Source organism: Ctenocephalides felis, unplaced genomic scaffold, assembly GCF_003426905.1.
Source record: "Ctenocephalides felis isolate EL2017-DRISC unplaced genomic scaffold, ASM342690v1 CF-g0.4_SCAFFOLD_01886, whole genome shotgun sequence".
In the NCBI taxonomy this organism is placed as follows: domain Eukaryota; kingdom Metazoa; phylum Arthropoda; class Insecta; order Siphonaptera; family Pulicidae; genus Ctenocephalides; species Ctenocephalides felis.
This window is the reverse complement of record NW_020538040.1, coordinates 185056554-185074799: the sequence shown is the minus strand read 5'-3', so window position 1 is coordinate 185074799 and position 18246 is coordinate 185056554. Positions and strand designations below refer to the sequence as shown.

The 18246-nt window shown below is 33.1% G+C and overlaps 1 protein-coding gene across 1 annotated transcript; it reads left to right on the top strand.

Moving 5' to 3' along the window:
- Window positions 1-3557: 3557 nt before the first annotated feature.
- Window positions 3558-17099, top strand: LOC113376382 (rootletin-like). The gene is made up of 35 exons (XM_026616290.1): window positions 3558-3944; window positions 7164-7328; window positions 7412-7600; window positions 7834-8051; window positions 8191-8356; window positions 8425-8517; window positions 8605-8865; window positions 8939-9114; window positions 9185-9296; window positions 9371-9607; window positions 9699-9850; window positions 9918-10063; window positions 10137-10267; window positions 10333-10500; window positions 10555-10749; window positions 10874-11063; window positions 11129-11298; window positions 11367-11559; window positions 11634-11817; window positions 11881-12056; window positions 12141-12507; window positions 12572-12635; window positions 12692-12907; window positions 13087-13164; window positions 13241-13498; window positions 13576-13752; window positions 13894-14001; window positions 14083-14262; window positions 14347-14559; window positions 14624-14784; window positions 14986-15130; window positions 15232-15456; window positions 16250-16408; window positions 16471-16646; window positions 17024-17099. The coding sequence occupies exons 1-35, from the start codon at window positions 3558-3560 to the stop codon at window positions 17097-17099; spliced, it is 6312 nt and encodes a 2103-aa protein (XP_026472075.1).
- Window positions 17100-18246: the final 1147 nt, after the last annotated feature.

Genomic DNA, 18246 nt, shown 5'->3' with positions numbered 1-18246 from the left:
AAGCCAAGTTCTACCCTATATGAAATATTTATTACTATTTATAAATGAATACACCGCGCATTCATAAAGCTACAGGTTGGCATTTTGATTAATGTTATCCTAACGTTATTCCGACAAAGTTAATTCAAGGCCTTCAATACAATTTTGATTAGCCTTAAATTAAATTTCATGTAAAATTACACAACGATTATATAAATAAATAAAAAATTATACAACTGGGTTTCTTTACTGAAAGTATGTTTTATAACTTACCCTGATAGAAAAATGCGTGTTATCTGCATGTGGTTATAAAAATATCGTGTATTCGTCCATTGCATGGAATTTCAGTATGGTTTAGTGCTGGCGGCTTTCATTCTCTATGTAAACATAGCAGATCGTTTGGTGCACGACATAGTAGAGACATCACGAAAAGTCCTGGAAAAACGAAGAGTTTCTTATTGAACGAGTCATATTGTTGATGTTTTATCAATTATATCGTTGACCTATTTATACTAAACAATACCATTGATATTACCAGTAAGAGCATCTTATCAGAGGGCAGAGAATCCATTACAGAAAAAACAAAGCATAATTGAAATTGAATTAACAAAAAGATAAATTTTATGGAGTTATATTTGTGTTCATTTTCTAAGCAGTAAATACCAAGAAAAAATAGAATAAATCTAATGTATCTAGTATTTATCTGTGATATTTCGGAACTACATAGTTACGTTCCATCAACTGGCTTTCCAGGAGCCAGATGGAGGAGAACTCATATCTCTATCAACGTTATTAAAATTTAAGATTTTTCAAACGTGGTGTTATTTTGCAAATTTTGTTTGGTAAGGTGTTTCAAATCTTCAGAAAATTACTGTTCAGAAAACAAATACAAATCATAATAAAAATGTACAAATTACATATAGTATTGAGCTTCGAACAAATTCTTAAAAATTCAATTGCATTATTCATTAGAGCAAATGTTTTTATCTTCTAATCAAGATTGAGTTCTAGAGAGATGCCCTGAAGATGGAACGTATACAGTTCGAAAACATCGACAATAAATAATTTTTTTTAAAGAAACTTACTCGGATTTGTATAGTTAAACATTGTTGAAAAGATTTTTTAAGGACCAGACCAAAAACGCGCCTCGAGATGAAAAGATAGTTGTAGAAACAATGGGGCAAATTTTCAGATTCTCGCGTTTTTGGCCTGAAAAATCGTATTAAACATGATCGTTTTAATGGTATAATATATTATAATATATATATATATATATATATATATATAATGTGTGTCGATGATTATTCAATACTATTGATAATGCATTATATACTTTTATATCCTGATAATATATTACAATCTAACGATTTTCGACATGACTTAACATTTTATGCTACAAGGCATGGTACCTATACTTGATCTATTTAGTTGATTCTGATAGGGCAAAGAGTTAAAAACATAGATTTAGGCAAATTTATTTGAAAAATATCTGGGCAATTATTTAGGATTCATTTGGAAAAATAAGTGGATCTATTATAATATAATCAATTAGTGTAACTATAATTCGTTGAAGTGAGTTCTCTAACAGAAAGTGCAATCGGAAGTCATTATATTACAGGGAGTAAAGGTCCAATTTGATTTTGAACAATTATATTGTAAAAACCAAATTAATTATATTGCAATAAATGACACATATCAAATAAATAACTATATGACTGTGTTCAGTAAAACTCCCAGCTAATCATTGTAGGAATGCGTTTTTTTGCTGTTTTTCCAAAAAATGTCACCTGGTCCTTAATATCTCATAAGCGGGGTATTCATTAGCAGAGTTGGAATAATTATTTAATATTTAATTTATCTTTTGTAAAATTGCTTTTTTAAACTTTTTATTTATTATTTTCTATTTTCAATTATTTACACCTATGCCAGGGCGAAGGTTTAGTTGGCCTTTTTTACCCCACCCAGGTGTAAGCTTTTATAGATATAGAAGATATGTAAAAAAAATGGTTGGATCTAACTTAAAATTAACAATATATTCTTATAAAATAATTAAATAAAGTTATTTTGAGGTCTCGTAAACTAAACAACAGTGCTCACAACCAAAAAAACTAACAACGAAAGAAAATACTTTTGATGGATTTTCAAGCATTGCCCTTTATCTTCCGATAACAACGTCGTAAGAATCAAGGTGACAAGTGGTTATACATCTTCTTCCCTCTACTTTCAAATATTGTTGTTAAACTACTCTTAACTTTATTTGTTTTTGGAATATCGGTGGTGGACCTTTTTATCCGCGGACCTTTAAGCCCCGCTCTACCCTATTCTCAAGATACGCTTGTATATTTATTAGTTTATGAAAACTTAGTGACCTATTTGTGAAGACAATATTTATCTCATGCATAAGTACTTATCTGATAAAATCCGGTTAGTATAGTTAAGAAAGAAGAAAGATTGAATTATGAGTTGCGACTCGAGATATTTCATAATATCCGAATAATAACGTGAAGATAAATACTAAATAGAATAAAAAGGACCAGCAGAACCTTTACTTTGGCAAAGGTGTAAGCAATAAAATAGTCAATTGGTTCAAAAGCGTAACATCCCTTTAAAATTTAATAGAAAAAACTGCATCTGTTTGCCCCCTGATTGTCCCATTTTACCCCGTATGTGAGGTAAAATGGATCAGATACCAAATTAAAAAAATAATATTTATATAATTAGGAACTTTGTGAATTTTTTTCTGTACATAGTTGGATAGATGCTTGTTTAATGTGTGTTATGTGTTGCAAGGTTATTCATTGGGTTTAGACAGTATAATTACTGAAAGTCAAATTGGACCTTTGAACCCCGCCCTACCCTATGTCAATTTTATTTTATATTAAATTTTAATATGTGTAATTTTTATTTTTAATTAAAATGTATGTATGAGCTTTTCTTTTAAATTACTGAAACATGTAACATATTTATATATTAAAATAGTTTTTCTTCAGTATGCTTTGTATGACGACCGGTTAGTATGACGAGATTTCGGCGTCCCTTCGATGTCATACTAAGCGGATTCTACTGTAGTTAATAATGCGGTTGAATCAAGCTTAATAATAACAATATATTTTATAAAATAATTAAGTAACGTATGTCTAAAAGTTATTTTAAGGTCTCGTAAACTAAACAACAGTGCTCACAACCAAAAAAAACTAACAACGAAAGAAAATACTTTTGATGGATTTTTAAACATTGCCGTTTATGTTCCGATAACAACGTTATAAGAATCAAGGTGATAAGTGGTTATACATCTTCTTCCCTCTACTTTCAAATATTGTTGTTAAAAAACTCTTAACTTTATTTGTTTTTGTGATATCGGTGGTGGACCCTATTCTCAAGATACGCTTGTATATTTATCAATGTGTGACAACTCAGTGACCTATTAAATTTGTAGAGACAATATTTATCCCATGCATAAGTATTTATCTGACAAAATCCGTCTAAGTTAGTTAAGAAAGAAGAAAGATTGAATTATGAGTTGCGACTCGAGATATTTCATAATATCCGAATAATAACGTGAAGATAAATAGTTAATAATGCGGTGCCTGTGCGATGATGAGCTTTGTCGTATCGATGAGCTAAGGAATGTCGAGGCGGGTAGCCGAACGCCGATCGTTGGTCCTGCGGAAGGAGGCTCGCGAGACATCGCGGACGTGAACGGTAAACCGCCGTCGCCGATCGCTTTCCGGCAAAGTGGCGGTTGTCGCATCTGGGAGGGCATCGGTGCGCGCGCCGGCGCTCTTTCCGTTGATCTTATAATCTACCCTGAGGCAAAATCAAATCACGAACAGTATCATACAAGTCAAAACCAAAGCCACAACCGATCTCTTCTTCTCAAGAGTCACCGATCGAGATCTCGTGCAAGAAGTCGTGTCACCGATAATCATAACACCCTTCTAATCGGAATGAAGAGAAGTTCTCGTGTAAGGTTCTAAATTTATTATCATGAGTTAGTTTGTTAAGTTCGGGATTTGTCGAGCACGTGGTTTGTTGTCTTACTATTTTGAGTGAAAAGTTCAGTCGATTCAACATTATCTGTTGAATTCAGTTGAAATGGGGATATATTACAAAATGCAAAATTACTTCTGGTAATGTATAAAATAATACTTGTTATTGGTAATAATACTGAAAAAAGGAAAATGAGTGTAATTTTTTATAAGGAAACATTTTCTTTGCGTCATTGTTTTTTTCTCATTTCGTTATTTCGTTTTTCGTTATTGTTTTTTATTTAAATTATTTATTATTATTTATTATATTATATAACATTCATTTATTTAAATTTGAAAAGTTCTCTTGGATAAATATCATTTAATAATGTAGCAAAATTAGATATAATACTGGACTCAGAACGCTACCTTGAGGAACACCAGATTGAATAAGTTTTGGTGAGGAGAGTTCTTCATTTATGTTAATTTGAAATGTTAATTTTCTTAATTAATCCAGGAGAATTGTAAGTGACAGAAATTGTATAACTCATTGCAAGATTTTTATAAGTTTTTCATGTAAACCATTTTTAGAGAGAGTCTTATTCTAAATTTTATTTTATTTTAATTGGTTGTAGTGCGGACTATCTTAAAGTTAATATTAAGATCAAAAACTTACATAATTTTTTTATCAATTTGAAAACATTTGAACCCCTAGAAGCAAAAAAATTCGAAAATATCCATATTAAGGACTACCCAATTATATACACACACATAAACATGCATGTATTGTCCAAAGTTGTAAAATGATAATTAATTCGAATGCTTGGCTTTAATATGAATTATTTTTGTAAATGGTTACAAATTATAAATATTTATTTGATTAAATTTAGATAATAAAATTATTTGAATTATCTAAAATATATTAGTTTCAAAAAACATTTAATCATTCTCCGGAATTCTTCATCAAGCCTAATTCTTTATAATTTTTTTTTCAAATTATATTATTGCTGAATCTAACTAAAAATTTATAAATTGACATTTCTACATTAAAAAATTTAACAATGTTTAATTTTATATATATATTTAATTTAGCATGCTTTTCCTCTTTACTTTACAATTTTTACAGTCAAAGTTATATGTTTCAATGAACTTACTCACTTTATCTCCACATTCACAAATACCTGTATGATGATATATCTATACAAATATACACTTTAATATATGTAATTAAAATGCATCTTTCTCGATAGTAAAACAACGCATTTTATAATTCGATAATCCTTTACCCATCATAAATAAAATATCAAAATTTCATATAATTTCAAAGTGTATAGAAATTATGATCTAAATAGTATAGTTGTTGTCAGATTAGAGATTCGACTTTGTATAATAATAATTATGCACTTCAACAATAAATCAGTTATATTAAAAACTAACATTTATGCAACAGATTGTAATCTACACCATTCTATGAGAAGCACTGTTTATTTCCTATATGCTCATCAATTTATTTCATTTTGTTTCTGGTTTTGAATATTCAAATTGTATCTAGTTTTTATATATATGTGAAGCAGCATACCATAAAAAAGAAAAAAGTCAAAAAAAAATTGACAATAATTTCAAATATTATTTTCAAACTCGATTTATCAATGCAAAGTTTTAACTGTTGCTTCATTTACTAATGAAGTTATTTGAATAAAAACGAATAAACGAACAAAAAACGACACAGTAGTTTTCAATTATAACTTTCAAGGCAATATGTGTAGTAATTGGTCGAATAACGTTCAGTTACTACACCTCATTGCTCTATTGACATTCATAAAATGTAAGTTTGTAGGTTCACTTACATTTAAAGTTTTAATCAAAGTTGAAGATTTAAGAATCGTATTCTGCATATTGATCGCGACAGTGGTAAGAGGGTTGGTCGGAGATGCTAAGCGGTCACGAATAAACTCAACGTTAACTTATTTACCTCCCCGCCGATAATGTTGCGGTACCATTCTGTGTCCGTATCGACTGCACAACAGACTGATATCACGGATCATACGGCGAAATTATAGGAACGGTTCAACCTCCTAATCGCAATATTGATACGCAAACTCTAGCATTTCAAGATACACTTCAATTTAATTCACCTCCGAGAGCGATGACTTTATCGCCTATAAATAGCCATCAATAAAGTCGAGTAATGTTTATATTTAGAAATATTGATGAGATTGTATAACAAAACATTCCTTCATTAAAATTCATACCTTCCATTCATTGTGATTTACGAAAATTGGGTTGATGTAAGATTCAACTTGCAATTATGAGCATGGGCTCGCCCGTAGGTAAGCGGTTAAGAGCAACGGGACCTGAATCAGAGGTCCCGGGTTCGATACCCACTTCGAGCAGCCTGTTGTCAGGCAGCAGTGACAACGATTTTTACTTGGAAATATAGATAGCAATATGTTTCCAAGTGAAAATAGCCCTTGCCCGGCATTGCTGCACCAATAAAAAGTCAGCCCTATTAGATTAATTCTAATAATAAAAATCATCAAAAATGGATGGATTAACCATTGGGTTACCATCTAAAAATACGAAGTGAGGAGAAGTTTCAGCCCAAAAGCTCATAGGACGTAAGGTTCTGATTGCTGTTAAAAAATACAGTAGAACTTCAATTATCCGAACTCCAATCATCCGAACTCCAATTATCCGAACTCCGACTATCCGAATCGCCGATTATCCGAATCACTTCCAGAAAAAAATTGTCCAAAAAAAGTCTAAGTGCGCTATTATTTTTCCACCAGCAAAGCCAGTGTAGGCACATTGTTTGTTTTGATTTGACGGAGATGTTTACAAAACAATGATGTTTATTTCTAAACTTGTACATTTTTTAACTCGTTTAAGTACATTTTATTTATATTTAAAACATGTGAAAATGTCATGTTTCTTTCATTTAATTCAATAAAAAAAATAGTGCAATATCAAAACGTAACTTTTTTTCTGTCCAATGGCAATTTTTAAAAAAAACTCCGATTATCCGAATATTTGATTATCCGAATGGGTCCCGGTCCCCATTAATTCGGATAATTGGAGTTCTACTGTATTCAAAAAAAAAAATATGAACATGACTTGTTCAAGATTAGAAGAAAGTAAATGAATCGTTCTCTTGAATGATAAAAATGGCAATTTTTGTATTAAGAGTTTTTAAGCAAAAAGATTTTTTTCCCCTAGACATCTAGTGCTCGCGATGACAGTGCGAGCTTGACCCCTCGCACATCCCGCGAGCGTGCCGGTGACTCGAACGAGCACGCGGACTCGACCGCCCTGAGCACCCCGCCGAGGCGGCCCTTTTCCAGACGGCCATCGAGCAGATCAAGACCCGCCACACGTTCAGATGTAAAGAAAATTATATCAATATATATATATATATGATGATGATTCCACGATCAATATGTTATTTGTACGTTGTATGTTTCAAGTATTCAGCTCCAAAGATGGATACGTGCTTAGACGAAGATGAGGACCCGATTTCAGTCCCGCTTTTGCGCACCAACCATGAGCTCCGCCATAGGCTACATGACGAGGCAGCAGCCTACCGTAGGCGCCTGGACACGTATCGACAGGCCCAACAGCATCAAGCTGCACTTGTTAGTCGTCTACAAGCTAAGGTACGAAAAATTTCAGCTTGCAGATCTCGATTTTGTAATTCGTTCATATTCGTAAAATAAACGAAAAAACTATAATATAATAATATATACACAAAATGATTTTTTAAGAGTAGATATTTATTAAAATTGACTGCTCTTAAAAATGTGGTACTTATTTTTCCTTTAACTAAACAATCTGTTTAACTAGAACAAAATAAAATTTTGGCTTTAAATTGTTTCACTTTCTATTCAAGGTTTTGCAATATAAGCAGAGATGTGCGGAATTAGAAGGCTTAGCAGAGACCGATGGCATTGCGCCATGTTCTGGTTTGAAGTCGCGTTCTTCAGCTATTCCACTTCCTGCACCAAGTGCAGCCATGGAGCAAGCGCAACAACATTTACGTGATACCAAATCCGAGAGAGTACAAGACCTTGAAACGGCTTTGCGGCGGCTCGATGAAGAAAAACGAAAGTAAATACTTTTCATTTTTTTTGTTAAATTATCGATATTTTGAAGCTTCAAATTAAGAATTTTTTGCTACGTTAGTGAAATATTTAAATATTGATCAGAAATTACTTCATTAATACATATTTCATTTATAAAAAAAAAGTTGCGAGCGCCTGGCACGACAAAATGCGGCATTGCGAGAGCAGCTAGAAGAAAGTAACAGAAGTAACGAAGTGTTAACAGCTGATTTGCAAAAACTTACCGCAGATTGGGAATGTCTACGCGAAGAAATGGCAATCAAGGAAGACGAATGGAAAGAGGAGGAAGTGGTATGTTAAAAACATAAACATCAACAAGAATTTCGTGATTTTCTGAATTAACTTTATTCATTTGGCAGGCTTTTAATGAATACTGTAACACCGAACACAGTCGATTATTGGGTCTATGGCGTTATGCGGTTTCTGTTAAAAGGTCATTTAACGACATGGAGGTACTAAATGACGTGATAATATTTATATAACAATTTTTCATTTTTTCGTTAGAAATTATTATATCAAAAATCGAAATATTTTTTTAGGCCGCAACTAAACGTGATTTATCAAGTCTACGTGGGGAAATATCTCAGGCTGGTCGAGACATGCAATCAGCTTGCGCAGCAGTTGCTGAGGCGCAAGCCATTGCCCAATCGGGCGCGCAGGCACTAAAAGCAGATTCTTCTCAGCTTTGTGACCAGCGCGCTCGATATACTGTTCTAGCTACCCAACATGAGGCTGTGCTTGCCGATGTTGCTCAGAAGGAAGCTCGTATACAGCAACTCCTTCGCGACCTTCAGACGATGGTCAGTGAACACATTTGCAGTTATCAATAATAGTTTTCTGATGTTTTTATTTGTTATATATTTTTGTGAGCAGGAAGAACGTTGCGCGGAGTCTGAACACGCGGTTGGTCAGGCATCGCGAGTGCATGCTGAAGTAGAATTGCTGCAGGATGCGTTACGCGATATCGCCCATGCCGTTTTGCAGGACGCAGAAGCTCCAGCCCAGCCTCCACATATGCATCTATCCCAAAACGTTTCGATAACGCAAAGGTGGACAAATTAATATATAATATTATTAATAATACATGTTGTGTACGTCGCTAAGAATTATATTTTATAGATCTCCGAAACGAGGAGGGCCTGGTTCAACTCGCCCAGCTTTTGCGGAGGGAACTATATCAGCCGTACAGGCCGCTCTACACAAATATCAGTTACTCATACATGAGTTACAGGTACATATACAATTACATATAGATTGATATCGCGTTGGCAGGAATGTAATACTATCGATTTAATCACATTGCAGATCAAGTTACACGCATCCCGCGAAGCTCTGAACGCTCTGAAAAAGCAACACGAACAAAGCGAGAGTTCCAGAGTGGCCCTGAACTCACGAGTAACAGAATTACGGACTCAGCTTGACGCATTTGAGGCCCAGAAAACCAGTATGATGCAGGAGCGCGACATGCTTCTAAAGAACGCTGATGTAGCACGCGCTGATAAGGCTGCTTTGGAACGCAGCAAAATTGAAATGACAGCGATGGTGAATGCTCTCAAAATTATATAACGCTAAAACAGTAATAGTCGAATACAATAACAATTATAGCTCATTCTTGTATTTATTAAAAATATAGATAGAAAATCTGAATAATGACTACGAGAAGCAACAGAAGAGCAACAGTAAATTACAAAAATTAGTCGATGTACTAGAAGAACAGAAACGAGATATTCAAAATGAATTAGATAGAGTTAGCCACGAAGCGAATAATAGTGAACTCAATTTAAGGTATTGCATTTGGGATACATATTTTTTTTAATTTGTTTTAAAATGTAATCACATTGTTTGCCTATAGACACGAAGAAGAAAGATCAAGTCGACTTAAGGAAGAACTTTTGACTCTAAGAGAAGAATTGAGTAATTTATATTTATCTAGAGATATGTTGGAACAACAAAGACTCGAATCAGATTCGTTAATTGCTCATATTGAAAAAGCAAAAGGTTGGTATTTAAACTGCGAAGTACAAAAATTTTATAGATGAAAATAATAAAACTCTTTATCACTTTGAATCAGGTGATTTGGAAATGGAACTGGAACGAACCATAATGGAAAACGCAGATCTTAAAGAGTGTTTGGAAAAAAGCAAACATTCCGCGAGCGATTTAGATCAAGAAAAAAATAAGCTGAATGAGCAAATAAAAACGGTAGAAATACTGCAAATATTACTAAAAATCATTATATAATAATTTAATTTAATTGCACTTTTTAGCTCAAAGATGAATATAATAGCATGCAATCTTATTGCTCTGATCAACAAAACGATCTTAAGTCACTTAGAAAAGAGCTTTTAGCTGCTGAACAATCTAGACTGGAAATAGAATCGAGCAAGCTGTCGCTTCATGAGAAGTATAAATTCCTTGAAAACGAAAAAGAAAAGGTTAGTACTTTAAGTTAATGAAAACCGAAAAATAGATGATAATATATTTTTCAGTTAGATCAAGAGTTAGCTCAATCTGTAAGAGATCGTAGTGAGTTGAATAATCAATTGGTGATCATGACACGCAAACGGGAATCTTTAGGAGAAGATTTAATGCGAATTCAACAAAGACTTGAGCAAGCGAATGAAACAAATAGTCGTGTCAATAGGAACTTGGAGGATCTAGTGAAAGAAAATGAAGATAAACTGGTAAATAGATAAGATTTTATTTATTGGCAAAATTCCACGTATATTGGTATTATTTACTAATACAGTGTTATATGGAAAAAATCACTATCCTCACGTGTACAGAAAAAAATGATTTATCGTACAGGTTACTATCGAAGCTAATGAAAAAGAAATGCATCGTTTGAATGAACAATTAGCCGCATTGCGATCAGAGAAAGAAATTTTAGAGGCAACACTATTTGATGCTAATACCCATTTGGAAGAAAATGACATGAAACGAGCTCAATTAGAGAAGGATCTGCAAGAATTACTTCTTAAACATGAAGCAATGAAAGGTATAATAAAATTGAATATAAAGCTGTACTCGAATTACATTATTGTGTTGAAAAATCATTTTTAGGCTTGGTGACTCGCTTAACTCGTGATTTGGAAAATTGTGAGCGGCGTTCCCAAGAAATGAAACATAATCTATCAAAACAATTAGGTGATCAACAGGCTGAATACCAACAAACAATTCAAAATTTGAAAAAGGGCAATGAAAACAATTGCAAGAAGTTAAAGGAAGAAAAGGCAAAAACAGATTTTTTAATTACAATCGTTTATACTAAAGCATGGGTATAACATACTAATTATTTTAGGAACAAGTGCGAGAAGCACTCGAGAAACGTATGCAAGCATCTTTACAATCATTATCTAATGAGAAAAATAGTGAAATAGATCAATTACAATTACGGATCGGATCTCTGCAGAATCATATTGACGCTTTGAATCAGCAGCATGAAGAAGAACTCTTACGATCAGAAAATGATAAACAACAAGCTCTTCTAATAGGTACTACTTGTTTGAAATATTGATTCTTAAAACGATAGTATGGCATAAAATTAATTATACTAAATTTTTATTAGCGCATCATGACCAGCAAGCTTTATTGGAGAAATTAGATAATTTGAAACGAGAATTAGAAGCTGAAAAACAAGCTCTGGAACGCGCAGTGAGGGAAGCAGCTGTTAAGGCAGAACATGATAGAAATGCTGCTAATCAATTACGTGATGAAATCAGCAAACTTAAGACTAAGATGGAAGAAAATAGGTATATAGAAGAACAATAATATAAAAGAACATACTCTGTAACATGCCATATTATTGTTTTCAGAAATAAGGCATCAGAGGAATACATACGATTAGAAGGTGTAATGAATGAAATTAAACAAGAACGAGATATGACACAACGAGTTGCCGAAGATTTGAAATTGCAATTAAGTCTATGCGAAGACAAATCTGAATCAATATCGAATCAGTTACAAGACACAATTAGAAAATTAAAAGAAGGTAAAAAAATAATTATCAATTATGTTACCATAAGTGTCTAACTGAAAAACATAATATATCTATATTTTTATTAATGAATTGTAGCCGAAAATGCGACTGATTCCGTACGCAAGGATCTTACGGATACCAGACGTCAATTGGCCGAAAGTAACGTGGAGAGAGATAAATACGGATCTTCTAACAGAGAACTCCGGGAGGCGATCAAGAGAAATGAAACCGAACGCAGGGAACAAAGTCGTAGCCTTGAAGAATCTATGCAAAAATTATCTAGTTTGGAAGAGACGCGAAATCAATTGGAACTAGAGAAAGTTAAACTGCAGACTTCATTACGGGAATCTGAACGTCTGCAGATTCAGACAGCACAACAACTAACAAATGCACAAAACGAATTAGTCAAAGCAGCTGGCGACAATAGTCAAAAGCAAGCAGAAGAAAAGGAACTTCAAGCCAGGTGGGTAACATAATAAGCATTTCGGCCTGAGTAGAATGAGAAATGAATATGTACTTCATTTCAGACTCAATAACGAATCTGAGGAAAGGGAAAGAGTACAACATGAGTTGCATCAACTCAAAAACCAGGTAAATATATTTATTAAATATCATCTTGTGTTAGTACGATCGTCTATAATTTTTAGATGTCGGAGTTGGATAATAATTTGGAATCAACGCGCCAGGAGTTATGCAGGGCTCGTGCAAGACTTGGTCATGAGGAAGGACGCTGGCATTGCAGAGAACAAGAATTGTTAAGTCGGCTGGAAGAATCGCGTGGTAGAGAAAAAAGACTTGATGATCAAAAGCATAATTTAGAAGTTTGTCTTGCAGATGCTACGCAACAAATACAAGAACTTAAGGTAATAAATACAAAACTGGTAAAGTTAGTTTGTACCATACTAAATTTTGCAATACTTCTAGTGCGTGTTAAAACTTGCGTTACTTTTATCATTAAATACCCAAGTTAAATTTAAAATACAGAAATTTTCTTTAAATTCAATTATTTATTGCGTTTTCTAATTTATAATAATATTTGCAGGCAAGATTAGGCGGAGCCGAAGGTAGAGTGCGCGCGCTGGACAGTCAACTCACACAATCAGAAGCTACTAAAAAAGAAGTATGATCACATAAAATTCAAATATGCATTTTTTCAAACATTGCCAAATTATACACGATCATATTTCCATTATCAGGTGGAGCAGAAACTAAGTTCAGTCGGATGTACTTTACGTCGAATCGCTGGCATCCAGCTGGATGGATCAGTAAACTTGCCTTATCGTCTTCTGAGTCCAACCAGACGCTGGAGTCCTGCGCGCACTGGTGGTCACGAATCACGAGCTGGACAACATGCAGCAGCAGTTTCTAATGAAATAATAGATGTGGATCCTGAGCTCGTCCGAAGAGGTGTACGTTCACTTATGCACCAGGTGGCACAAATCGAGCGGGAACGGGTAGGTTTAATAATTGATTATATTAAACATTAATATTTGCAAGTATTAATGTTTTTTGTTTTTGTTGGAAATTGTAGGATGATTTCAAAGCTCAAATATCTCAAGCAAGGGCACAATTGAATGAAGCAAATGAGCAACAAAATAAAACGGATGAAAAAATGAAGAAAATGCTACAAAACTTACGCAACGTTCAAAATGAAAAGGGTAGCATAGAAGCCCAGCTTGGACAGAAATCTGCTGAATTGAATACACAGGTGAAATTAATAACAGTAATTTACAAAATGACGAGTAGATTCTTTACAGATTTATTTTTATTTTGACCACTTCAGTTGACTAATAACATCAGAATATTATTTTATAACTTAACGGTAATTTGTTTTTGTTTGTATATGCAGACCGCGGCGTTACAAGATAAAACTGAAGAACTCAACGCTTTGAGAGAAAAACTGACGTCTTTAGAACTAGCTATCAGCAGTTGCAAAGAAGAAAAAGGACTGAGCGAGGTAATAAAATATCAAGAAAAACAAAACCACGCTAATATAGAAATTATAGACAATAATATTTTAATCTCTATTATGAATTAGGAACGTTTGGAAAAATGCCGCGCTGCACTCGCCCGTTTGGAAACCGAGCACAGACATTTACAAGATGAATTTGCACGTTGCGAACAGCGATCTAGCAAACTTGAGCTCCAAAAAGTTGCCCACGAAGGTGATGTTCAGCGTCTTCAAATGATGGTTCAAGAACGCGAAGCCATAATACAGGTAACAGCTTCTCGTATAACATACAAATATAATCATTTTATTTCATTATATTACAATGCATGCGATTGGTTTTTGTTTGAGTAGAAGTTGCAAGAACGTGTGGACATCCAATCGTGTACTGTAAGCGCATTGGAAGAGCGCTGCGGCTCTCTTAAAGTGACCATCGAACAGCTAAATATCTCGCTTGACCGTGCTGCAGGCTCTGAAGCTGAATTACGAGCAGAGCTGAACTCATTGCAATCTGCCCAGAAGGCCCATAGTGCTAATTCTCATGCTTTTACCGATAAACTTAAACAGGTATTCTGCAGACACCTAAATCCAGTTTATTGATCATATCATTGTTTGAATTTAAACCTTCTAGCTTCAAAAGGCCCTTCATGTAGCCGAGAATGAAAAACGCGTTTGCAGTGAAAGATTGGATATTGCACAGCAGAATTGTGCTGAATTGCGTCGCACAGTACAAGTTCAAAATGAGCAACTACAACGGCTCCAGACTGATCTTGCCAATAATGAAGTTCAAAAGTAAAGTATATACATATATACCTGTTTAGATTCCAAAGAAACACTTCTGAACCAACACATGTTGGATGCTTGTATAATTTATTTTTATTTTTTAATAATATAATTTCGTGATATACGCATGAAATGATTTATTAGTACACCTATGTAATATCTGATGTAAGTATCTTGATCAAGTAGTGATTCATATATTCCTTTTTACAGGGGCGCTTTAGAGTCTCAATTGCGATTAGCAAGTTGGGGAGATTCACAAAACCATGGAAGAGATGATGAACTACAAAGACAATTAATTTCTAATCAAAAAGAACGCAGCGAACTCCGAGGAAAAGTTGAATCGTTAAGCGATAAGGTAAAAGTTGAAAGTATGGGTCATAAAACATACTTTCTTCTAAATATTTGTTATATGAAGTAATATTGATATTTGTGATATTTAATTTTAATCATTACCAGATTCGCCAGTTAGAATCAGAAAAGTTAAATCTGGAACGCAATATTCCACAGCAAGATACATACCAGTACGGTTCATTAAATAGGAAACAATCAGAGTCTAAGCAGCAAAAAGAAATTTCGAGCGCCCGAGACGCATCTTCCCACTTAGATCATAATTATCTCAACCAAGAAAATAGAGAACTTCGCCAGAAAATTAGAAAACTGGAGGCACAGCTTGCCGAAAAGGTAATAATACATATAGTAATAAGACAATATTCTAACTAACACTATTCAAATATAAAATGATATGAGATATAATTATTGTACTCGTCTTGGAGTTATGGTAAAGAACATGAGTTGGCAATCCTTAGTACCTGGTTCTACTCGAGGTTTTTCAATTTAGGCGATCTCGGTATCAAGCTGTAAGATACCAGATTTTCACTTTAGATCATATATTTCAAATATGATTGTAGTTTTGTTACGTAGTTATAGAATTTATTAAAACTTTCCTTCGATAATTCAGGTTGTTGGGTTATAATTTAACCCTTGTTGCTGTGGACTGTATTAAATACTGATTTGCTTGTATATTATGTATTTGTTGCAGTTTTTAATTACAATCACTGGTTTGTTACTAAGTTATAATGAAAGAAAATATATTTATTTTTATTGGTTATTTACATGTTGTTAAGCGGACCTTTCTTTTAAAAGTGAACAACTAGTTCAATTAAAACACTCCGCTACCTCCTCTACCAGGGGTAGCAACCATTCCGTGTAAAGTTGAATGCCCTGAAGTTTGTCACCTTCATGGCCAATATAATAAAACGAAAAGACGTCCGAACAATGATCTCAAGTGAAAATAAATTTTCGGGGATATTAGAGTAGATATAGATAAACAAATATAATCGCCATACAGAGGAAAATATTTAACCCCTGAGTTGCCTTCTCGTGAAATACTAGGTTAAGACACCAAACAAACAACTTAAAGACAAGTTTTGATTCTATTGATAAAAATAAAAAATGTATATTATTTTTATTTTAGGAAGCAGAGCTGGCACGTTTGCGTAGCCGTTTGTATGATGAACAACATTTATTCGACAGTAAATCAGAAAAAAATCGCGTTCTACAATCTCAAGCAGAAAGATTATTAGAATCTAGAGAGCAGTCTCATAAACAACACATACTACGACTGGAAAATCAGGTGCATGAACATATATAATATTTCCAATATGAAAAATATATGAAAAAATCTGTTTGTCGCAGATATCGCTTCTGAAGGAGCAGCTAGCGCAGGAAGCAAAACGTCGTCAAATGTATGTACTGCGAAGCACTAAGGCAAGCCGCGAGATGCAGCAATTGCGCCAAACTTTGGGAGATTCTCTACGCCACGTCAGCCAAGAGCCAATCGACGCAATGTTATTAGAACACGAAGCTAGAAGGCTAGAATTTTATTATTATACGGGGTGTCCCAGAACTCAACGTCAAGCAGAAATAGATTAACAAATAGTCTTAGTTATAGAAATCTTGGGGCAACTGTTTCATTATTTTAGAACCGTAGTCCTAGAAATATTATTCATGGTTCCAAAGTTCAAATGGACAAAAATAATCACAAATTAACATCACTGTAACCAAAAATGATTACGGTTTAACCAAAGTTTTACAAAAAAAGCTCATAGTATTCAATATATGGGATTTTTTTCAAATTTTTTTCTTGATAGTTACAATTAATACTGGCACCCCGTTTCGTTGAGTTCTGGAACACCTTGCATATCAAAATTTTTCTTTTCCATTACTAAATTACTCTATGTCTTTTCAGACTGGACAGTGCAGTTTCGCTGAGTCTTCCATCAACAGACCAAAATACAGATTATAACATCACCCCAAAAGATTAATAAAGATGATAAGAATTCTGAAATTTATAAAACGTAGCATAAATGAAAAATTGTAGGATTTTTATGGTATAAGATAGTTCAAAATACCACTGCCATTTAGATATTTTCACGAATGTCATCACACCAAAACGCATATCAGACATTGCACTTAACTGTAACATTAATCGCTACTTAGATCAACGATAGTAGATAAGAAAAAAAAGATATACATGTGTTAATTCTGCTCATTGTGAATTAACAAAACGATTCTAGTCAATTCTAAGTTATTATAGTTATTTTGTGCTCATTGTACACAACAAATTGTTCATTTTAACAATTTCAAAGACAAATTTTCTTTTGAACGCGAAAATCTACGATTATCAAAACATGTCTAACTCCTTTCAGCAAAATTTAATTTTAAACCGTCGTGTAATCTATGTCATTGAATATTCGCTGTGCTTGATTTTATATTTATATATTATTATAAAATTATGAATTATTGTAAGTTCATATTATACGCAAGTCCCATTGTTTTTATTTAGTTAACACATATATGTACTATTTATTGTTATAAAGATATAATTTATCTGTTAATATTTATTTTGTTTAAATCAATAAATCTATATTAATTTTGTGATGAATTTATTAAGTGTTTTATCTAAATTTCGCAATTTCTTATAATCGAAAGAAAAACTTCAATATTTTGAAAAGAAAACCTCGAATATTTGATTGTGAGGCATCCTATTAAATAAAATATCATAAAATAAAACGAGTTTAATAAGAAAATAACTGTGCCAAACCTTAATAAAAGCTCAATTATCTTCCTTCCATCATTTTGTAAGTGTCTTGTATTTACAATATTATTTTCTATATTTTCTGTATCCTGAAAATAAAAAAAAAATCATTAGTTTATTTTGTAATAGTAGCATAAATTATGATTGTTCTGAATTACATTATATATATTTTTTTAAATTACATTGATCTTGTATACGTAATACCTATTGGTAGGAAATAAAAAAACAATTTTAAGTTAACAAATAATTTATTAACTAGATAACATTCAATTAAAAACTTTATAATATATATACTAAGCATAATGCATTTATCATTATAATGATATGTTTTAGAACTTCATGTCCAAACAATTGGAACTATTTTGATTTGCAAG

Bases quoted from the DNA above. Each gene is read 5' to 3' on its own strand.
- LOC113376382 (XM_026616290.1), top strand. From the start codon at position 3,558: ATGCGGTGCCTGTGCGATGATGAGCTTTGTCGTATCGATGAGCTAAGG. The intron at 13,753-13,893 runs GTGAAATTAATA...TTGTATATGCAG, and splicing joins CTGCTGAATTGAATACACAG to ACCGCGGCGTTACAAGATAA. The intron at 14,560-14,623 runs GTATTCTGCAGA...TAAACCTTCTAG, and splicing joins TTACCGATAAACTTAAACAG to CTTCAAAAGGCCCTTCATGT.